General features: G+C 36.9%; 1 protein-coding gene across 1 annotated transcript in view; it reads right to left on the bottom strand.

The window, feature by feature from the left end:
* PDE1C (phosphodiesterase 1C) overlaps positions 1 to 19060 on the bottom strand; it is a 671297-nt gene extending 652237 nt beyond the window's left edge. The window contains exon 1 of the mRNA XM_070726332.1: positions 18754 to 19060. Coding sequence (XP_070582433.1) covers positions 18754 to 19060 — 307 coding nt within the window. The remainder of the gene's footprint in view (positions 1 to 18753) is intronic.
* Positions 19061 to 19363: the final 303 nt, after the last annotated feature.

Below are 19363 nucleotides of genomic sequence, written 5' to 3'. Positions count from 1 at the left end.
GAATACAGATTGGTGGGTATGAATGAAATATGGACGGGGATTTAACAAGCAAGATGAAAGAGTATTGATTTGTATATGTAAGATATGTTATGATTTTTCAAAAAAATATTCTTGGGGTAAATAATGAAAAATGGAATAGTAGAACAATGAAAATTGAAAATGGTTATGACTATCTTGGATGATTAATATTTTTATTATTTTTAATATTAGTAGGAAAGAGGTGAAAAGATTTTGAGTAGGAATTTTATAGGTATCCAGGTCTAATTACAATATAAGCAAAGATTATGAGAATTATATATGTGGATGAATTATGTTATATATTGGAATTATTTATTTATGTATTTATGTATTTATTTGTTTATTTGACTTCTATGCCACCCAATCCCGAAGGACTCAGGGTGGCTTACAACAACAATATGAGTACAATATAAACAAATACAAAACAGTATAAAGAAGTCAAACATTATCTAAGGCTAAAACAATATCAAACTAAAACCCCATAAAAAGTTATTATAAAAATGACAGTCATACTCATATACATACACACCATTCATGCAATTGGCCATCGAAGATATACATTTATGGCCCGTAGGCCTACCGGCAAAGCCAGGTCTTCATAGCCTTGCGAAAGGCCAGCAGGGTGGGGCAGCCACAGAGAAGGCCCATAGAGAATTGCAAAAGGCCAGCAGGGTGGGGCAGTCACAGAGAAGGCTCATAGAGAATAGAATTAAGAAGATAGAAAATAATGATGATTATATTGGATGATTTTTAACTTTAAGAAAAGTTATTAATGATAGTATGAAATATTGATTATAGAAGTTATAGAACTACAGAATTTAAGCAAGATATGTGGACTATAATTTATATTTTATAACTTTTTATAAGTTTATAGAAAGTTTTAAACTAGACTGATATAATTAGAGAGGGCAAATCTACTGGTGTTACAGTGATTTACATTATAATAGGGTATGAGATTTTTATTTGATTTATTGTCCCATAAAATGGAGCAGGTTTTATTGATGGTTCCAATGAGTTTACAGATATTTTTATAGAATAGGGCACGATGATTCCACTGGGTTTACAGTGATATAATTAGAGTAGGGCATGATGATTCCACTGGTTTTAGTGATTTTTTCAGAATAGGGCACAAGGATTCCACTGGGCTTGCAGTGATACAATTAGAGTAGGGAATGATGATTCTACTGAGCTTGCAGCGATAAATGGGGTATGATGACTTAATTGGTTTTAGAGTGAAAAGAATACTGTATATGAAAAAAGGGGGGAGGTTTTTTTTACTTCTCTTTCCTTTTTTTGTTTTTAATTTTTTCTTTCTCTTTCTCTTTTTTTTCTTTTTAATTTTTTTACTTTTTATCTACTTACTAAAATGAATTATTTTTAATTGGACTAATTTGAACATATGTGACAAACTATTTGAATTTCCCTCCCCTCTCAAATTGATATAATTTTGATCCCTGTAACAGTTAGATAAAATTTAGTATTTAGATGACATGATTGAGAATCCTTTTTCTTCTTTTTGCTCTTTTAAATGGCAACCATAATAAAAGTAATGGTAAGAAATATACATAAAATCGATATTAAGGATATATGGAGGAGACTGACGCATCACAGCCTAAATGATTAGATGTAATTAGAAAAGAAGCAGCCTAAAAACTATATTAGTTAATAGCTTTTTAAATGCATATAAGAAATTTGAATAATTATTTTTTGTCCAGATGTCAAATGCAAAGGAGGTAGCATTGGATGGATTATGAATACCGAATTCAAAAAATTTAATCATTATAATGTAATTTAAGATTGATGGTATATTATTTTGCATATGTGATTGGAGTGAAAAAATAAAAAAAATCTTTGCCAAAAGAATTTATAATGTTCTATAAGCTTACAAAGTTTTTTTAGAGGAGGAAAGAGATATGATTAATAAAATGGGGGGTTGTGTATATTTGATTATATGCACTGGTGTTGTGTTTGAAGTTATGCATTGTTTTTATTTTATATTGGAGGGGAAAAAATTAAAAATATACCAGAAAAGAAACATTATCTAAATATAGATGTTTCTTTTCCAGTATATTTTTTAAAATTTTAAGTGACTTAGATCTCTTAATTGGGTTATCTAAATCTCTACATTATCGGAAATCAAATAACACAAACAAAATAAATATTAATTTAGAATACTTTTTGTATGCCCCAGTACTTGAATCAATGGAAAGCTATTTTGAAAACAAACTTCTTTTGATCTTAAAATGAATATTTTAATTTGCACTTAATGGCTATCTCAAAAAACAGTAAGGGATAATTAAAAACTTCCTGTTGAAAATATAATTTGGGATGTGTTATCCTATTATGTCTGGTATAAAATATAACGATGTCTGCATTAAAGAAGAGTTTGGAAAGGAGTTAATGGAACAAAAATTGGTAGTAACTACTGTTAACTCCAACAGATTCATTTTTTTAAAAAGTAATTCTGTTCTGTCCCAGTGCCAAGCTCCCAAAATACGATACACACCACCAGATTAACTGCTAACAGCTTTATTATTTACAAAATTCTTATGCAGTTGGAATCTTTGCAAAAAGAAGGTAAACTATAGCAAAGGCTTCACCACATTGATTATAAAGTCTTATCAACTGGCCAGAGTCCCAAGAATAGATAAACAAGACAGTAATTACCAAGAAGCCTCCTCCTGAGTAACCACTCATGCCTCCTAGAGGCCCTGCAAATCCTAGCATCAAAAAGAGTCTCCACCTCTTCTGCTGAGTCACTCGTCACAGGAAGAGCAGAAGGCCCTGGTTGCTCTTCAGCTTCTGACACCACATCCTCTTTGCTGTCAGTCTCGGGTGTCAAGAACACCTGATACCTGTATCATGTCTCCACTGCCTCTGAGTCCTTTATTTATTTATTTTATTTATTTAATTAGACTTCTATGCTACCCTTCTCAACCAACTCAGGGCAGCGTACAACAGTACAAGCATATAAGAAATCTAATATTAAAATATTAAAACTAAAAAGTTAAGACCTGATTTATCCTGAACACAATCATCCACATTCATCCAACTGGACCTAGGCACTCATAACATCGGCCAGAGCTAGCTCTCAATACTCATGGCCCCCCATGCGTGTCAGCAGAAGTGAGCCTTTAAAGCTTTGTGAAAGGCCAGGAGGGAGGGGGCAGTACATACTTCTGGAGGGAGTTTGTTCCAGAGGCCAGGGCTGCCACAGAGAAGGCTCCTCCTCTAGGCCCCAGCAGACAACACTGCCTGGCTTAATGGTCCTAGAGAATGCCAACCCTGTGGGACCTAACTGGTCACTGGGATACATGAGGCAGAAGAGAATCCTGTAGGTAATCTGGTCCTAAGCCATTACTAATTGCGCAGGACATGAACATAACATAACACTATCCCTCACTGCAGAGCCCTTCCCCCAGGTCTGTGTGTTGGGATGCAGTTTGGACAGAAAGCTCTCATGGAATGCCTGAATTCAGGAGCATGGAAAGACATCACATCCTCCCACGTGAACTCCTCTGATTCCTGCCCCTCCCATTCCACTAGGTATTGGAACTGACCCTCCACCATCAATAACCTCTGATGCTGGCCACCTTAGACTCCTGGGCACCTGACACAGGCCAGGGTCATGCTGCAGAACGGAATGGTGGACTGGGACAAGAAGGGAGCAATAGAACACAGGATGAAACACGGAGCGTGCGGGACAAGGTTACATGATAGGTCACTGGATTAATGATCGCTTCCATTGGGAATAGACCTAAGAGCCGACAGTGGGAAGATGCTTCGTGGACAGCCAGACGCAATCCCCTATTGCCAAAGGTGGTGCAGCTCTCTTGGAATGGTCTGTGAACCTCTTATAGTCCTCCTTGGCCTGATTCAGTTGACATTTCTAGCTGCCTGTGCACTGCCTGGAGCTCCGACAAAAATTATTTTGCCATGGGAACTGGGGAATCCAGGAGTGTGAGTGGAAAGAACTGGGGGTGGTAGCCCAAGTTGGCATAAAACAGAGTGGTCTAGGTGGAGGTATGCTGCAAATTATTAAATTATATAGAGCCGGGGTGGCGCAGCAAGTAGAGTGCTGTAGTGCAGGCCACTGAAGCTGACTGTAGATCTGAAGGTCAGAGGTTCAAATCTCATCACCGGCTCAAGGTTGACTCAGCCTTCCATCCTTCTGAGGTGGGTAAAATGAGTAGCCGAATTGTGGGGGCAACATGCTGTCTCTGTTAAAAAGTGCTATTGCTAACTTGTTGTAAGCCACTCTGAGTCTAAGGAGAAGGGCGGCATAAAAATCGAATAAATAAATAAAAATAAATAAAGGTGAATTAGGTGACAGCTAGGTACTCTGCTGCTGGTTAATGAAACAGTGCAAGTATTGTTCTAATATGCCAATTACCTTTTCTGTACCCCCATCAGACTCCAGGCGTTGCAATGATGACAGAGAGACCTGAACCTTGAGCGCTGTTATCAGCCCCTTCCAAAATTGTGTGGTGAACTGCACCCCTTGGTCTGACATGCACGCTATGGTGCGTGCTGTTGGCAGTCCTCTACAGGGGATAAAATGCACCATCTTTGTTAACATGTCCACCACCTCAAACACAGTTGTGAAACCAGCAGACGGGCAAATTTGTGAAGGAGGAAGCTACTGGTGCAAGAAGAAAACAACCACAGTGTGAATAAAAAGAAACCAAGAAATACTACAAATAAACATGTCAGAGGATATGAAAATATTCTCAGTTAATGTGAATGGATTAAATGAACCAAGAAAAAGAAATCAAATATTTTCAAAATTAAAAAAACAAAAAGCACAGATAATTATATTACAAGAAGTTCATATCAAAAAAACTAATAGAAAATTGTTATGTAATCCAAAATTAGGGAACATTTTTACTAGCCTATCAGATCAAAAAAAGAGAGGTATTGCAATGTACAGTATATAGAGAATTCAATAAACTCCAAACAACTATATACTGATCAGGAGGGTAGAATTTTAATTGTACAAGTGAATATAGATTCAAAACCTCTCGTTATTGTCTCCATTTATTCCCCAAATGATAATCAAACAGAATTTTATAAACAATTATATCAAAAGATAAATGAATTAGCTATTGAGAAAATGATTGTAATAGGAGATTTTAATGCAATTTCAAATAGATTATTAGATCACTCGGGGAAAAAGACAAGAAAAAGCAAACAATATTGCCAATAACTTTCCAGAAAATGAGATCAGAATTATTACTAAATGACATTTGGCGGGAGCGATACCCCTTAACTAGACAATATACTTACTACTCGAATCCCTATAAAATTTGGACAAGAATAGATATGGCCTGGGCCTCAAAAACAATTTTGATTTCAGAACAAATCAAAGAAATAGAGATAGACACCAATATATGGGCGGATCACAATACCTTAGTAATATATTGGAAAAGACACAGGAAACAAATTAAATGGCAGATGAATAGCAATATTATAAGAGACCCACAATATAAGGAATGGATAGAAAAAGAATTAGAATTTTTTTAAAAAATTAATAAAAAGTCAGAAACATCTCCACAAAATTTATGGGACATTGCAAAGGCATATATTAGGGGCTTAACGATTTCCTATATGGTGAAGAAAAACAAAGAAAAAAAGAAACAATATGAACAACTAGAAAAAGAATTAAAGGAACTTGAAGTAGTGTCACATCATAATTCAGATGATCAAAAGATAAGAAGAAAATAGAATTAACTAAGCATAAAATAAAGCTTATAGAACAAGAACAAATAGCTGAAAAAATTAAAAGATCCAAACAGGAATATTTTGAACATGCAAACAAACCAGGACGATGGCTTGCATTTAAACTAAGAAAACATAGACAATCAAAAGTAATAAAGAAATTGGTAGATGATAAAGAAAAAGTAAAATTTAAAACTGAGGAAAAATCAAAAATAGTGGAGGAATTTTATAAGGACCTATATAAGAAAGAAATAATAAAAGAAGAAGAAATTTTCCAGTATTTGAATTCCTCGGATTTATCGTTATTATCCGAGGAACAACAGATGAGTCTAAACAGTCTATTTACTATGGCTGAATTACAGACAATCTTAAAAAACCAAAAGAATAATAAAGCCACAGGCCCAGATGCCATACCAGCAGAATGGTACAAAATAGAACATAATGTAATAATGAAGAATATGTTGGAAATTTTTAACTGGATTATAATGCATGGTAAAATTCCTAAATCCTGGTCGGAAGCATTAATAACTTTAATACATAAAACAGGTACAGATAAAGATAAGATTCAAAATTATAGACCAATATCTTTATTAAATGTTGATTATAAAATTTTTACTTCCATTTATGCACTAAGACTTAAAAAGATTTTAAGTGAAATAATACATGAAGATCAAAATGGCTTTCTAGCAGGTAGACAAATAAAAAATAACTTAAGAATGGTTATCAATACGTTAGAATTTTATGAACAACATCCTGGAAGACAGTTATCATTAGTATTCCTAGATGTAAAAAAAGCTTTTGATAATGTAGATTGAACATTTATTAAAATGCAATTAAATAAAATGAGATTTGGAACAAAATTTGTTAATGTAATAGATGCAATATACTCAAATCAAACAGCAAAAATTATATTAAACCATGAACAACTTGAAAATTTTGAGATCTTTAAAGGAGTGAGACAGGGTTGCCCTTTCTCACCGCTATTGTTTATATTAACTTTAGAAGTCTTGTTGATCAAGATAAGGGCAAATAATAAAATAAAAGGGTTAAATATTGAAAAAGAAATGTATAAACTTCAAGCTTTTGCTGACGATGTGGCTTTTATAGTTGAAAATCCCATAACATCAATACCGAACTTAATAGAAACAATAGAAGAATATGGCAAAGTCGCTAATTTAAAAATTAATAAAAATAAGACACAATTATTAACTAAAAACAAGACAGAAATACAAATAAGACAATTATAACAAATGACCGAAATGAAGACAGTTAAGAAAGTGAAATATTTAGGAATTTGTATCACAGCAAAAACAATTTCTTTAAAAAATGACAATTATTTGAAACTTATTGGAGAAATAAAAAAAGATTTAGAAATATGGAATAATTTACAACTATCCTTTTTAGGGAGAATTTCAACAATCAAGATGAATATCCTACCAAAAGTATTATTTTTATTCCAGGTGATACCCATAAACCCAGGAGGATTTTTTTTTAAAGAATTAACAAAGATAGTTAAGAATTTTGTATAGCAAGGAAAAAAGGCGATAATAAAATTAAGTGCATTAGAGGACATTAAAGAAAGGGGAGGTTTTGCTTTACCAAATTGGAAACTATACTATCAGGCTGCAGCCCCATCTTTGATTAAAGATTGGATAACCTTAGAAAATAGAAGATTATTAAATTTGGAAGGTTTTGATCTTATGCTGGGCTGGCACGCATTTATTTGGTATGATAAAGATAAAACACACTCTTACTTTAAAAAACACACAATGAGAAAATCCCTATTCACCTACAAACGAACCCCCCCCCCAGCACTTCAAGCAACAAATAGGCTAGCGCAACTCTTACTACCTCATTTCAATCCAATTTCAACTCAACTCAATCTAATCTCACCCCTGATCACACTCAATCTCAAATGTAAACTAATCAATGCAAGAAGTATAATCAACAAGTTGTCTGAATTCCTCATCCTACTTGACACCAACTTATTTGACTTAATCTTTGTTTGTGAAACATGGCTGAATTCTTCCTATCCTGACTCCTTCATCACACAAAGTAACTACCTGGTCTTCCGGTCTGACCGCGAATCCCGCAGAGGGGGTGGTGTAGCCATATTCTACAAAAGCTCACTCAATCTAAAAAACATTCAAATTGCGCATGATCTTATCCTCCCTGAAAGCCTAGTTTGTGACATTTCCCTCAACACTACACTCCGTTTCCTACTGTGCTACAGAGCTCCAAACTACGACATTACCCATGCAACTAAACTAACCTCCCTCCTAACTAGGGCAACTTCCTGCCCCCATCCCATTATCTTCCTTGGTGACCTCAACCTACCACACATCAACTGGTCACTAAACGAATGCTCCATCGAACCTATACATACCGCCATCTATAACGTCGTCACCAGCCTAGGACTGGAACAATTAGTATCAAACAACACCAGACTCAACAACTGTCTCAACCTCATATTCTGCAACAGCAAAAGTGCTATCTATGGACTGCACACAAAAGAACCCTTCTCCAACAGCGACCACAGTACGATCAACTTCAACCTCAACCTACATCATCTAAACACTCACCAGAATAACGTGGCTCCTAAGTACAATTTCAGGAAAGCCAACTATGATCTCATAGATGCCAATCTCTCAATCCTTAACTGGCAATCCTTGTTCTCTAACTGCATCACCACTGATGATCTCTACAATATGTTCTTACTCCAAATCAAAAGGCTTATCAAACTACATGTGCCACTCACTTCTTCCAGAGGTAAACGAAAAAATAACACACCTGTCTCGATAAAGAAACTACAAACCAAAAAAACCCCCTCTGGCGTAGAAACAAAAAAAGCCCAGTAACCAACTTTAAAGTCCGCTACAAAAGCATATGCCAACAAATAAAAGCAGAATGCCTCAACTATCACAGCAAACAAGAGGAAAGCCTCCTTCGCACCAAGTATAACCAAGCTTTCTATAACTTCATCAACAACAAACTCAATGACTCCAGACCTATTCCACCACTCGTAGGACCCAATAACAAAGAATACCATGATGAACCATCCAAAGCCAACCTCTTCAACTCCTTTTTTGGCTCTGTTTTTGTTAACAGTAATGGCTCTTCCCCCATCTTCGCAAATCGCACCTCAAACCCACTAAAAAACCTAACCCAAATCGTCTTCACTGTAGACTGTGTAGAAAAAGCAATCCGTGACCTCAAACTTTCCCTATCTGCCGGACCAGACGGTCTCTGTGCATACTTCCTAAGGAAACTTTCTTCTGCTCTCGCTGAACCCCTAAGCATTATCTTCCAAAAATCCTTCAGGACCAGCACGCTCCCCAAGCTGTGGTCAAAAGCAGTAGTCATCCCCATCTTCAAAAAAGGAGACCCTTCCCTAGTGGACAACTACAGACCAATATCTCTCTGTTGCGTCCCTTGTAAAATCATGGAATCAATTATAAATCGATCAATCACCCTCTACTAACCTACTCTCAAACAAACAATTTGGATTCAGAAAGAAATTATCCTGCAACCTACAACTACTTCACTGCAAAAACATTTGGACTACCCACCTCGACCAAGGAAAATCCATTGATGCAATTTATATAGACTTTTGCAAAGCCTTCGACTCAGTGGTCCACAACAAACTACTCCTAAAACTCAAATCCTATGGCATCTCAGGACTCCTCCACAACTGGATTACTGCATTCCTGTCAAACAGGCAACAAATTGTCAAAATTGGTAGCGCCATCTCCACCCCCGCCCCTGTCATAAGCGGCATTCCCCAGGGAAGAGTACTAGGTCCTATACTCTTCATTCTCTACATCAATGACCTCTGTGACCATATTGAAAGCAACTGTGTTCTTTTTGCCAACGATGTGAAACTTTTCAACACCACTGATAACACACTCACTCTCCAAAAAGACCTGGACTTTGTCTCAGACTGGTCTAACACCTGGCAACTTCAAATATCAACCAAAAAATGCTCTACCCTCCACATCGGTAAAAAGAATACAAACCGCACATACGAACTGAATAAACAATCTCTCACTGCTAACCCACATTCAGTAAAAGATCTTGGAATAGTAATATCGAATGACCTAAGTGCTAAAGCCCACTGCAACAATATCGCCAAAAAAGCTTTTAGAGTTGTTAACCTGATCCTATGCAGCTTCTGCTCAGGCAATCTCACACTACTCACAAGAGCCTACAAAACGTTTGCCAGACCCATCCTAGACTACTGCTCATCTGCCTGGAACCCATACCACATCTCAGACATCAACACCCTTGAAAATGTCCAAAGATATTTCACCAGAAGAGCCCTTCACTCCTCCACTCGAAACAGAATATCCTGTGAAAATAGACTAACAATCCTGGGCCTAGAAAGCCTAGAACTACGGCGCCTAAAATACGATTTGAGTATTGCCCACAAGATCATATTTATTTATTTATTTATTTATTTATTACTTAGATTTGTATGCCGCCCCTCTCCGAAGACTCGGGGCGGCTCACAACACGTGGAAACAAATCATAAATCATATGCTGCAATGTCCTACCGGTCAATGACTACTTCAGCTTCAACCGCAATAACACAAGAGCATGCAACAGATTCAAACTTAATACGAACTGCTCCAAACTTGACTGTAAAAAATATGATTTCAACAATCAAGTTATCGAAGCGTGGAACTCATTACCGGACTCAATTGTGTCAACCCCTAACCCCCAACATTTCTCCCTTAGACTCTCCACGATTGACCTCTCCAGGTTCCTAAGAGGCCAGTAAGGGGCGTACTTAAGTGCACTGGTGTGCCTTTCATCCCCTGTCCAATTGTCTTTCCTTTCTTTCACCTATCATATATATCTTTTCCTTTCATATATCCTCTCCTCTAAGTTCACTTTTACCCTTATATATATTACCACATGTCTATTTTTCTTCCTATGTATTTGTGTATAGGACAAATGAATAAAATAAATAAATAAATAAATAAAAATAAAATATAAGGAAAGATCAATTCTTAACTATCCCAGATTGGAATTCTCCAATAGAAGCAGTATGCCACCCTAATTTAATTCAAGAAAGGAAGATACCAAAATACAAAGAATTAATAGATGAACAAATGAAATTAAAATCACGACAAAAATTACAAGAAGAGGGAATAATAATTGATTGGTGGCAATATATACAGATCCAGTCTAGGTATCAATAGGATATCAAAACTTAAATATTTAGGAAGAGTAAAAACTATTTAGGGAATCTGATAATTACTAATCAGAGAAAATTAATAGGGAAAGCATATAAATACATGATAACCTATAATAATATAGATCAGACATTAAAAGACAATATGATAAGTTGGTGTAAAAATATAGGAAAAGAAATCAATTTGGAAACCTGGGAAAAGGTTTGGACATGTAATTGGAAAATAACGAGATCAGTTTCTTTGAAAGAAAATCAGATTAAGATGTTTTATAGGTGGCACCTGCCACCCATTAGAATTGCTAAGGTGTTTCCAAATACGTCACCAAATTGTTGGAAGTGTAAACGAGAAATAGGTTCCTACTATCATCAATGGTGGACTTGCCACAAAGCTAAATTATACTGGAACAGAATAGAAAGATGGATAAAAGAAATTACATTACATGAGATTTGAAAACCCCAGAATTTTTTCTGTTAGATATAAAAAATCAAAATGATAAAAAAGACATTTTTTATCTAATAACCCACATTTTGACAGCAGCAAGGATAGTTTATGCTCAAAAACTGGAAAGGAGAAGACATCGCTACAGAGGATGAAGTAATAAGAAAAATTATAGAATATGCTGAAATGGATATGATGACGAGACGGTTAAAAAATCAAGAAGAATTTGACTTTTATAATATTTGGGAAAAGATATATGTATGGTTGAACAAAAAAATGTTAAATGAATGGAATATTAAGAAAAATATATATGGATTTTTTTTTTCTTTCTTTCTTTTTATATATTACTGTATTGATTTCACAAATTCATACGTTTTTCTTTTCTGTATTGGAAAGACTTCTACCAAGAGCGGGGCAATTGTAGCTTCTGTATATGTTAAATGTACGTTTGTCTTGTTTGTCTTTTTATGAAAATCAATAAAAATACTTCAAAAAAAAAGAAATTAGAAGAATTAATTTTTGTAAAATGATGAGTGGGATGTATGGGAATTACTGTAAATGATGAATTTTAAAGTTATTTGGAATTTAATATAGGGAAATTATACTGAGAAGAGATTGAACATACTGTAAATTGGGGGATGTGAATGAAATTTAGAAGGGGAATTAATGAGTAAGATATAAGAAGTATTAATTGAGCTTTATATCTAAGATATGTTATGATATATTTTAGGGGTAAATAATGAAAAATGGAATAACAGAACAATAGAATAATAATAGAACAATAAAAATAGAACAATGAAAATTGAAAATGGTTATGATTATTTTGGATATTAATATTTTTATTATTTCTGATATTAATGGGAGAGAGGTGAGGAGAAAAGGTATGAAGGTTTAATTATAAGATAAGCAAAGATTAGGAGAATTTTATATGTGGATAAATTATGTTTTACTGAAATATAGAATTAAGAAGATAGAAAATAATGATGACTATATTAGATGATTTTCAATTTTAAGGAAAGTTATTAATTATAGTGGGAAATATTGATTATTGAAGTTATTTCCTTTTCAATAGTCTATTCACTTTAATCATTAATGGATATATTTCATAAGCTGTGCACATCTTCCCTATAAATAAATACACAAGAGTCCAATTTATAAATATATGTCTCATGGTGACTTAAAATAAACTAAGCTTACTAATGTATTTCCTTTATAATAAACAGAATGATGATGCTCTTTCAGTCTGGAATTGGAAAATATTCATTGTACCTATGTAATAATACTTATCATTTCCCCTCATCTCTATTTAATCAGGTTTAATCATTATTTATTACAATATTTGGACCTGAAATTTCTAACACTAAGAGATGTGATTGTAAAGCATAATATCATGTGATTGCACCACTTAATGGTAGGTAGGACAATCCTGGCAGTCCCATTGTTGTCATTAAGTGAGAATCACAGGAGTGATTAAGTGAGGAACTCATGGGACTATAGCTTACAATTTCCTGCTGGCTTCCAAACAGAAAAATCAATGGGAAAGCAGCAGAAAGTTATAAGTCACAAACATGACAAGCCTAAGTAGCTCATAAGCAGGTGGTGGGAATGACGGAAAGAGAATCTCACTGAGAGAAATCAGCCTGTTAGAACTGAAGTGAGGCTTTCCGGAGGTCGAGGAATTAAAGCTACAAGCATTCATTATTAAAATGAAGTTAACTTTTATTGTAAAAAGTAAAAAAAGGTATTTTTGCCAGAGCGGCCTAAAAACATGTCTTACATCTTAGCAAGTAAGAAGAAGAAGATGTCTGCAGCTTCTCTTCCTGCGTGAGGGAGGAAGTGAGCAAAGCAGTGTTACATCATAGAGAGGGAGGAGTTACATTAACAAACAGAGTTAACTATTTAACTACAGGATGTTTCTTAATGTCTTTGGAGGCTGTCAATCCACAGCGTGACAGGGAAGTGCCACAGTAGGCAAGTAAGTGCTACAAAGGGCAGTAGGCCTATGTATAATGAGATGACCAAGCAAGTGCTATGGGTAACTATGAGTGCAAATGGACACACAATTGGGTAGGCACACAAGTGGATGCTAAGGGTGGACACAAATACTGCATATTTCTCCCTGCAACTGAAGGATTCCTTTTCTCCAGAGAAATTATTCAGTGGCAGGGGAATCTGTCCTATTGACCTGCACTTGTGTCCATAATTGGTAGCAGCAATAGTGACTTGTTTAAGTGATTTGCATTTCCCTATTAACATAACTTGTGGAAAGTCAGAAGGGAAAGTTGCAATGACAATCATGTGATCATAGAATGCTGCAACTGTCATAAATGTGAACAGTTGCCATCATCTAATCATAGGGACACTGCAAAGATCACAACTTTAAAGACAGAGGGTAATCTCCTATAGAAAGAATAGCAAAACATTTGAATTTGTTTGTTTGTTTGTTTATTATTTTCTATACCGCCCTTCTGAGATTCAGGGTGGCTTACAGCAAATTAAGTTAAAAGTTAAAAGTTAACTTAGAAGCGGAGCTTAGAAGACCATCTCTCAGCTGTGGTCAGGGGGGCGTTCGCACTGATATGTCTTGTGCATTTGGACAGGAAGTCACTTCTCACAGTCACTCACACCCTTATCACCTCAAGGTTTGATTACTGCAATGCTCTCTACATAGGGCTGCCTCTGAAGAGTGTTCGGAGATTACAAATTGTGTAATATGTAGCCACGTGAGCTATAGTGGGGCTACCAAGATCTGCCCACATTTCAACATCACTCTGTGAGCTGCACTGGTTGCCAATTGGTCTCAGGGTGCAATTCAAAATGCTGGTTATGACCTATAAAGCCCTTCATGGCTTAGGACCAGATTATCTTTGGGACTGTCTTCTGACTCATGTATCCCAATGGCTGGTTAGGTCTCACAGAGTCGCCCTTTTCCAGGTCTTGTTGGCCAGACAATGTTGGTTGGTGGGGCCTAGGGGAAGAGACTTCTGTGTGGCGGCCCCAGCACTATGGAACAAACTCCCTCCTAGTCTTTCATAAAGTTCTTAAGACCTACCTCTGTCAGCAGGCATGGAGGCCGTGAGTGAGGGGATTGTCTCCAGGGGATACTATGTATGATTGAATTGGATGAATGTGCATGACTGTATATGGGGGTTTTAATACTTTTTAGGAATTTGTATAATTTTTTGTAGTAATTTATATTTCTTTACATATTGTTCCATTTATAATGTTGTATGCCGCCCTGAGTCACTTCGAGAAGGGTGGCATAGAAATCTAATAAATAAATAAATAAATAAATAAATAAATAAATAAATAAATAAATAAATAAATAAATAAATAAATAAATAAATAAATAAATAAATAAATAAATAAATAAATAAATAAATAAATAAATAAATAAATAAATAAATAAATAAATAAATAAATAAATAAATAACTTAAAAGAGGGATCATCTTAAAATCCCATAGCCACAAATGAATTAAGTCCAGCTTCATTAAATTATCCAACTCCAAACAGGTGCTGTTAGTTGAAAAGATTTCTGGGCATAGGCATGATAAATCACACAAAGCAATAAATCAGTTTCATGAAACCTTTATGTATAGACATTAATTTTTTGTGCCCAACATGTCCATTATTCAATGCTATCATCTGAAAGGTCATTGAATGTCTGCCTGCCTGCCTGCCTGCCTGCCTAACTATCTATATTATTATGGGCACAGACCAGCATTATAAATAAAAGCATTAAAAACAACAATACAGTAAAAAAAGAAAAGAAAAGAAAGGCAGAATAATATATTGTGATTGGTGGTGGATTATTAGTGGGCAGATAGAATCTGCTTAATTTTACATAGAGCAAAACAAAATTTGCCACGTTCAGATATTGCCACTTGAGGAGGGGTAGGGTCAATGGCCGTGGCAACATGGAGCTACCCTCGCTCTCTTGAGGGCAGCTCTGAATCCCCACCATCCAGGGGTCTCGGTTCTGCTGAACCGGGCCCGATCCTCCCCGAGAGGAAATGACATAGGGGACGCTATCGGGAGCCTGGTAGGGGGTTGGCAAATCCCTGCCAGGCGAACCAACCTGGTCTCGCACCGGCGATGGTGCGAGGTTGGCCAGGCTGTCACGCCTGTGCCGACACCAGCCACGGGAGACAATGCAATTCTTAAAAGTTGCCAAGACTGGAGATCCCTGTGCTAGACTGGTCCCGAGTGCGAGTAAAAGCGAGGAGCGTGACACATCATTTCTCCAGCCACTTTTCCTTTCGGGCAAGGTCTCATTTCCGCCCTAAATTGGGTTTGAAAGAAATTTAAGGCTCAATGACTCCGGAAGTCGATGCCTCGAGGAAGTGTTCTGATGATAATGAGTCGCCTGCATTGAGCTGGCAAAGGAGGGGAATCCTCTCCATCCTTTTCTTTTTGCACACTTGGGCCAGTTCCGAGCAAAAATTCACAGGTAAACCAAGCCCTTTGGAGCACAGCTGTGTCTCGCACACTGTTTCAAACAGCTCACCCTTCTTTGGGGAAAATGTGATCCCTTTACAGAGCATAAAGGGGCAGGAACATCGAAGGAGGAGGAGAAGGAGGAGCACAACAAGCAGCTGGCTAATGAAGGCAGATTTGCAATAGGTGCTTCTCATTCACATCACATATTTCCTTTCAATCTCCTACCCACTCTTGAACTCTGTCTTCTGAGACGACATTAAGGAGGTAGGGAAAAGCAAGCAGTGGCAGTAATTTAAGTTACTTTGATGAGTACTTTTTACTACTTTGGTGAGCACTGAACACCAAGACAACTAGAGACAAGAATATTTTTCCCCAAATGCCTTTCCTCTGCTAAACAAATAATTCCCTCAACACTGTCAAACTATTTACTAAGTCTTCACTACTATTACTACTAGTTTTTTCTCATCATTCCTGTCACCCATCTCCTCCCACTTATGACTGTATGACTATAACGTTGCTTGTATCCTTAAGATTTTTATCAATATTGTTTCCTGATTGCTTATTTGACTCTTATGACAATCATTGTGTTGTACCTCATGATTCTTGACAAATGTACACTGCTCAAAAAAAATAAACGGAACACTCAAAGAACAGATCCTAAATCTGAATGAATGAAATATTCTCATTGGATACTTTGTTCTGTACAAAGTTGAATGTGCTGACAACATGTGAAATTGTCAATCTGTGTTGCTTCCTAAGTGGACAGTTTGATTTCACAGAAGTTTGATTTGCTTGGAGTTATATTGTGTTGTTTAAGTGTTCCCTTTATTTTTTTGAGCAGTATATATTTTCTTTTATGTATACTGACAGTATATGCACCAAAGATAAATTCCTTGTGTGTCCAATCACACTTGGCCAATAAAAGAATTCTATTTCAGCTTCAGGATGTACAGCTGAATGCAGTGTTTTTAACCAGGGTTCCACCAGAAATCTGACAACACCAAAGGGTTCCCCTGAAGAAAAAAGGTTGAAAAACACTGCCCTAGCTAGGCCACACTTAGAGTACTACATTCAGTTTTGGTCACCACACTATAAAAGAGACATTGATACTCTAGAAAAAATGCAAAAGAGAGCAACCAGAATGATGAAAGGACTAGAAACAAAAACATACAAGGAAAGGTTGCAGGAACTGCATGGATAATCTAGCAAAGAGGAGATCCAGGAGATCCCTTACCTGACCTTTATAGACTAACTTATTTCTTTATTTCTTTAATTTCTATGACGTCCAACTCCCTAGGGCAGTAATGGCATGCGGCGCCATATCTGCTGGCACATTGCCCTAGCTCAGCTCCAGCATGCATATGTGTGCCGGCCAGCTGATTTTTGGCTCACAGAGACTCTGGGAGGGCTTTTTTTTTTTCAGAAAGCCTCCGAGGGGAGGCTCTCCACCATCCAGGGGGATGGGAGAGGGTATTTTTACCCACCCCTGGCTCCAGGGAAGACTTTGAAGCCTGACAAGGGCAAAACACGAGCCTACTGGACCTACCAGAAGTAACAAGCCATTTCCAGACATTAGAGGGCCTCCAGGGAGTGGGGGAAACTGTTTTTGCCCTCCCTAGGCATTGAATTATGGTCGTGGGCACTCGTGCATCTGTGATAGCATGCGCCCACGCTCTTTTGGCACCCGAGGAAAAAGATTCACCATCACTGCCCTAGGGAGTTAGTAGATCACAGAAAAGTGCTACAGCTTTTTTGGGGGGGGGGAATAACCTAATAGGTTAAGGTTCTGCAGTGTACAATATTCTTATACCATTAAACCTAGATTGCTATCTACATCCTTCACTTTCTATTAGTAATCACTTCCTAATTAACTTTCTTGCAACCTCAACCAAACTATAACAGCAGTTTTTGCTGTCTGCATGATTCTTCCTTTTGAAGCAAATTACCAACTGATAATGACATGAAATTTCTATATATTAGAAATAACTTTAATCTCAATAGGGGAAAACTAAGTAAACCTGGAAAACAAAAGGGATCCCATTTTGAAATTTAAGTGTAAAATATAAGTTTGTTCTAAGTTGGGTGGAGAAAATGGAATCTAATGGGAGAATGTGGAAGTGACCAGTTTTGAATTGTTTGATTGTGAAAGTGCATATTTTATGGAAGCCTTCTTGGGAACAGAAGATAGCAGGCTGATTCTTTGCTTTTTATTGTCCTCTGCTTGTTTACTCTACATAACACCCTGTACAATAAGGAGTCCATGTAAACATATATATGTCTGCAGATCGATTACTTTATAGATTTCAGGAGTGCCAAGCATCCCGATAACATGCAACTTGCAATAATAGAGTAGGCTTTTCAGTCTGGAGCTCTGGGATCATTACAGACATAGATACTGTATCCAATATAGCGGGTATTCATCAGGGTGAGAAATAATACACAAAATGTTGGGGTGGGAATCTAACCTGAAAACTCTGATTTTATTTTGTCATACCAAAGTAAGCAACTCTGAGGTTATATGAAAACCAAATTTCAGTAGAGAAGAATTTGTTTTCTTTAAAATTCTAATACCAAAGGGAATTTCAAATGATATTGTTTGTTATGTCATCATTCTGAAGGGAAGAAAGGTTGCACCATCCTGAGCTTTTTGCTTATTTAGTACTCTTGAAAATAGATCAGCCTTCTCCTGTGTTGAATCTTGACAATATACAATAATTATTCACACTCGCTTCGATAGGGTCAGATCACTTCAAATAAAGTTTTATCTGCTGCAATTAGACATATTGGAAGCTGAAAGCCAGTCAGGGAAATGAAATCAAGTGAACAATACGAGAAAGAGAAGCATCTCAAAGACTATATTTTCCTTATCCCCTCCATGATTATATCTTCATATAATATTAATGTATATGATTATATGCACAAATACAAGATTATACTCACAGGCGCTGCGACTTCGGCGGGGAGGAGGCAATACTAGCTCAGGCGCTCTTTCTTCTATTTCCGAGCACTTCAGCACGTCGAACAGCTCTTGGAACACTTCTGTCGCGGCTGGGACAGGCCTGCTGCTCCCTTCCCAGGCGCTGAAAACAGTTGGGAATTTGCGGACATCTACAGTTGTCTTCGCTTTGGTCCGACTTTTAAAAGTTCGCGGATTTTTGGAGGCGACCCGTGAAGGAGCTGCCGGCTCCGAGGTCAGCTGCACCACTGTGTTGCGTGAGCGGTTGAGGGCTGAGGTGACAGAACCCATGGCCGTGCGAGGAGATCTGGCTCCGTCAGAGAATTTCGCTCATGGCAGATCAAGCACCTCGTCCGCCCTCACTCCGGAGCTCCGCCTTTTCCCACCCTTGTCAGGCTCTGGGAACTCAACTTTCTCTGTTTCAAACGGCAACTTCAGCCCCCCTGCGCTCTCTTTTCTCACGCTGATTAGCACTTTCTGACTCTCAGAAACAAACGATATAAAAAAGTGAGTAGCATCCTGGAGTTTGCCGTCCCACCATTTGTGACAGATAAAAGGAGGCTCTCGAAGCCTGTCTTTATTTAGCTCTTGCTG

This window comes from Erythrolamprus reginae, chromosome Z (genome assembly GCF_031021105.1).
Source record: "Erythrolamprus reginae isolate rEryReg1 chromosome Z, rEryReg1.hap1, whole genome shotgun sequence".
Lineage (NCBI taxonomy): Eukaryota > Metazoa > Chordata > Lepidosauria > Squamata > Dipsadidae > Erythrolamprus > Erythrolamprus reginae.
This window is presented reverse-complemented; position numbering and strand designations above follow the sequence as displayed.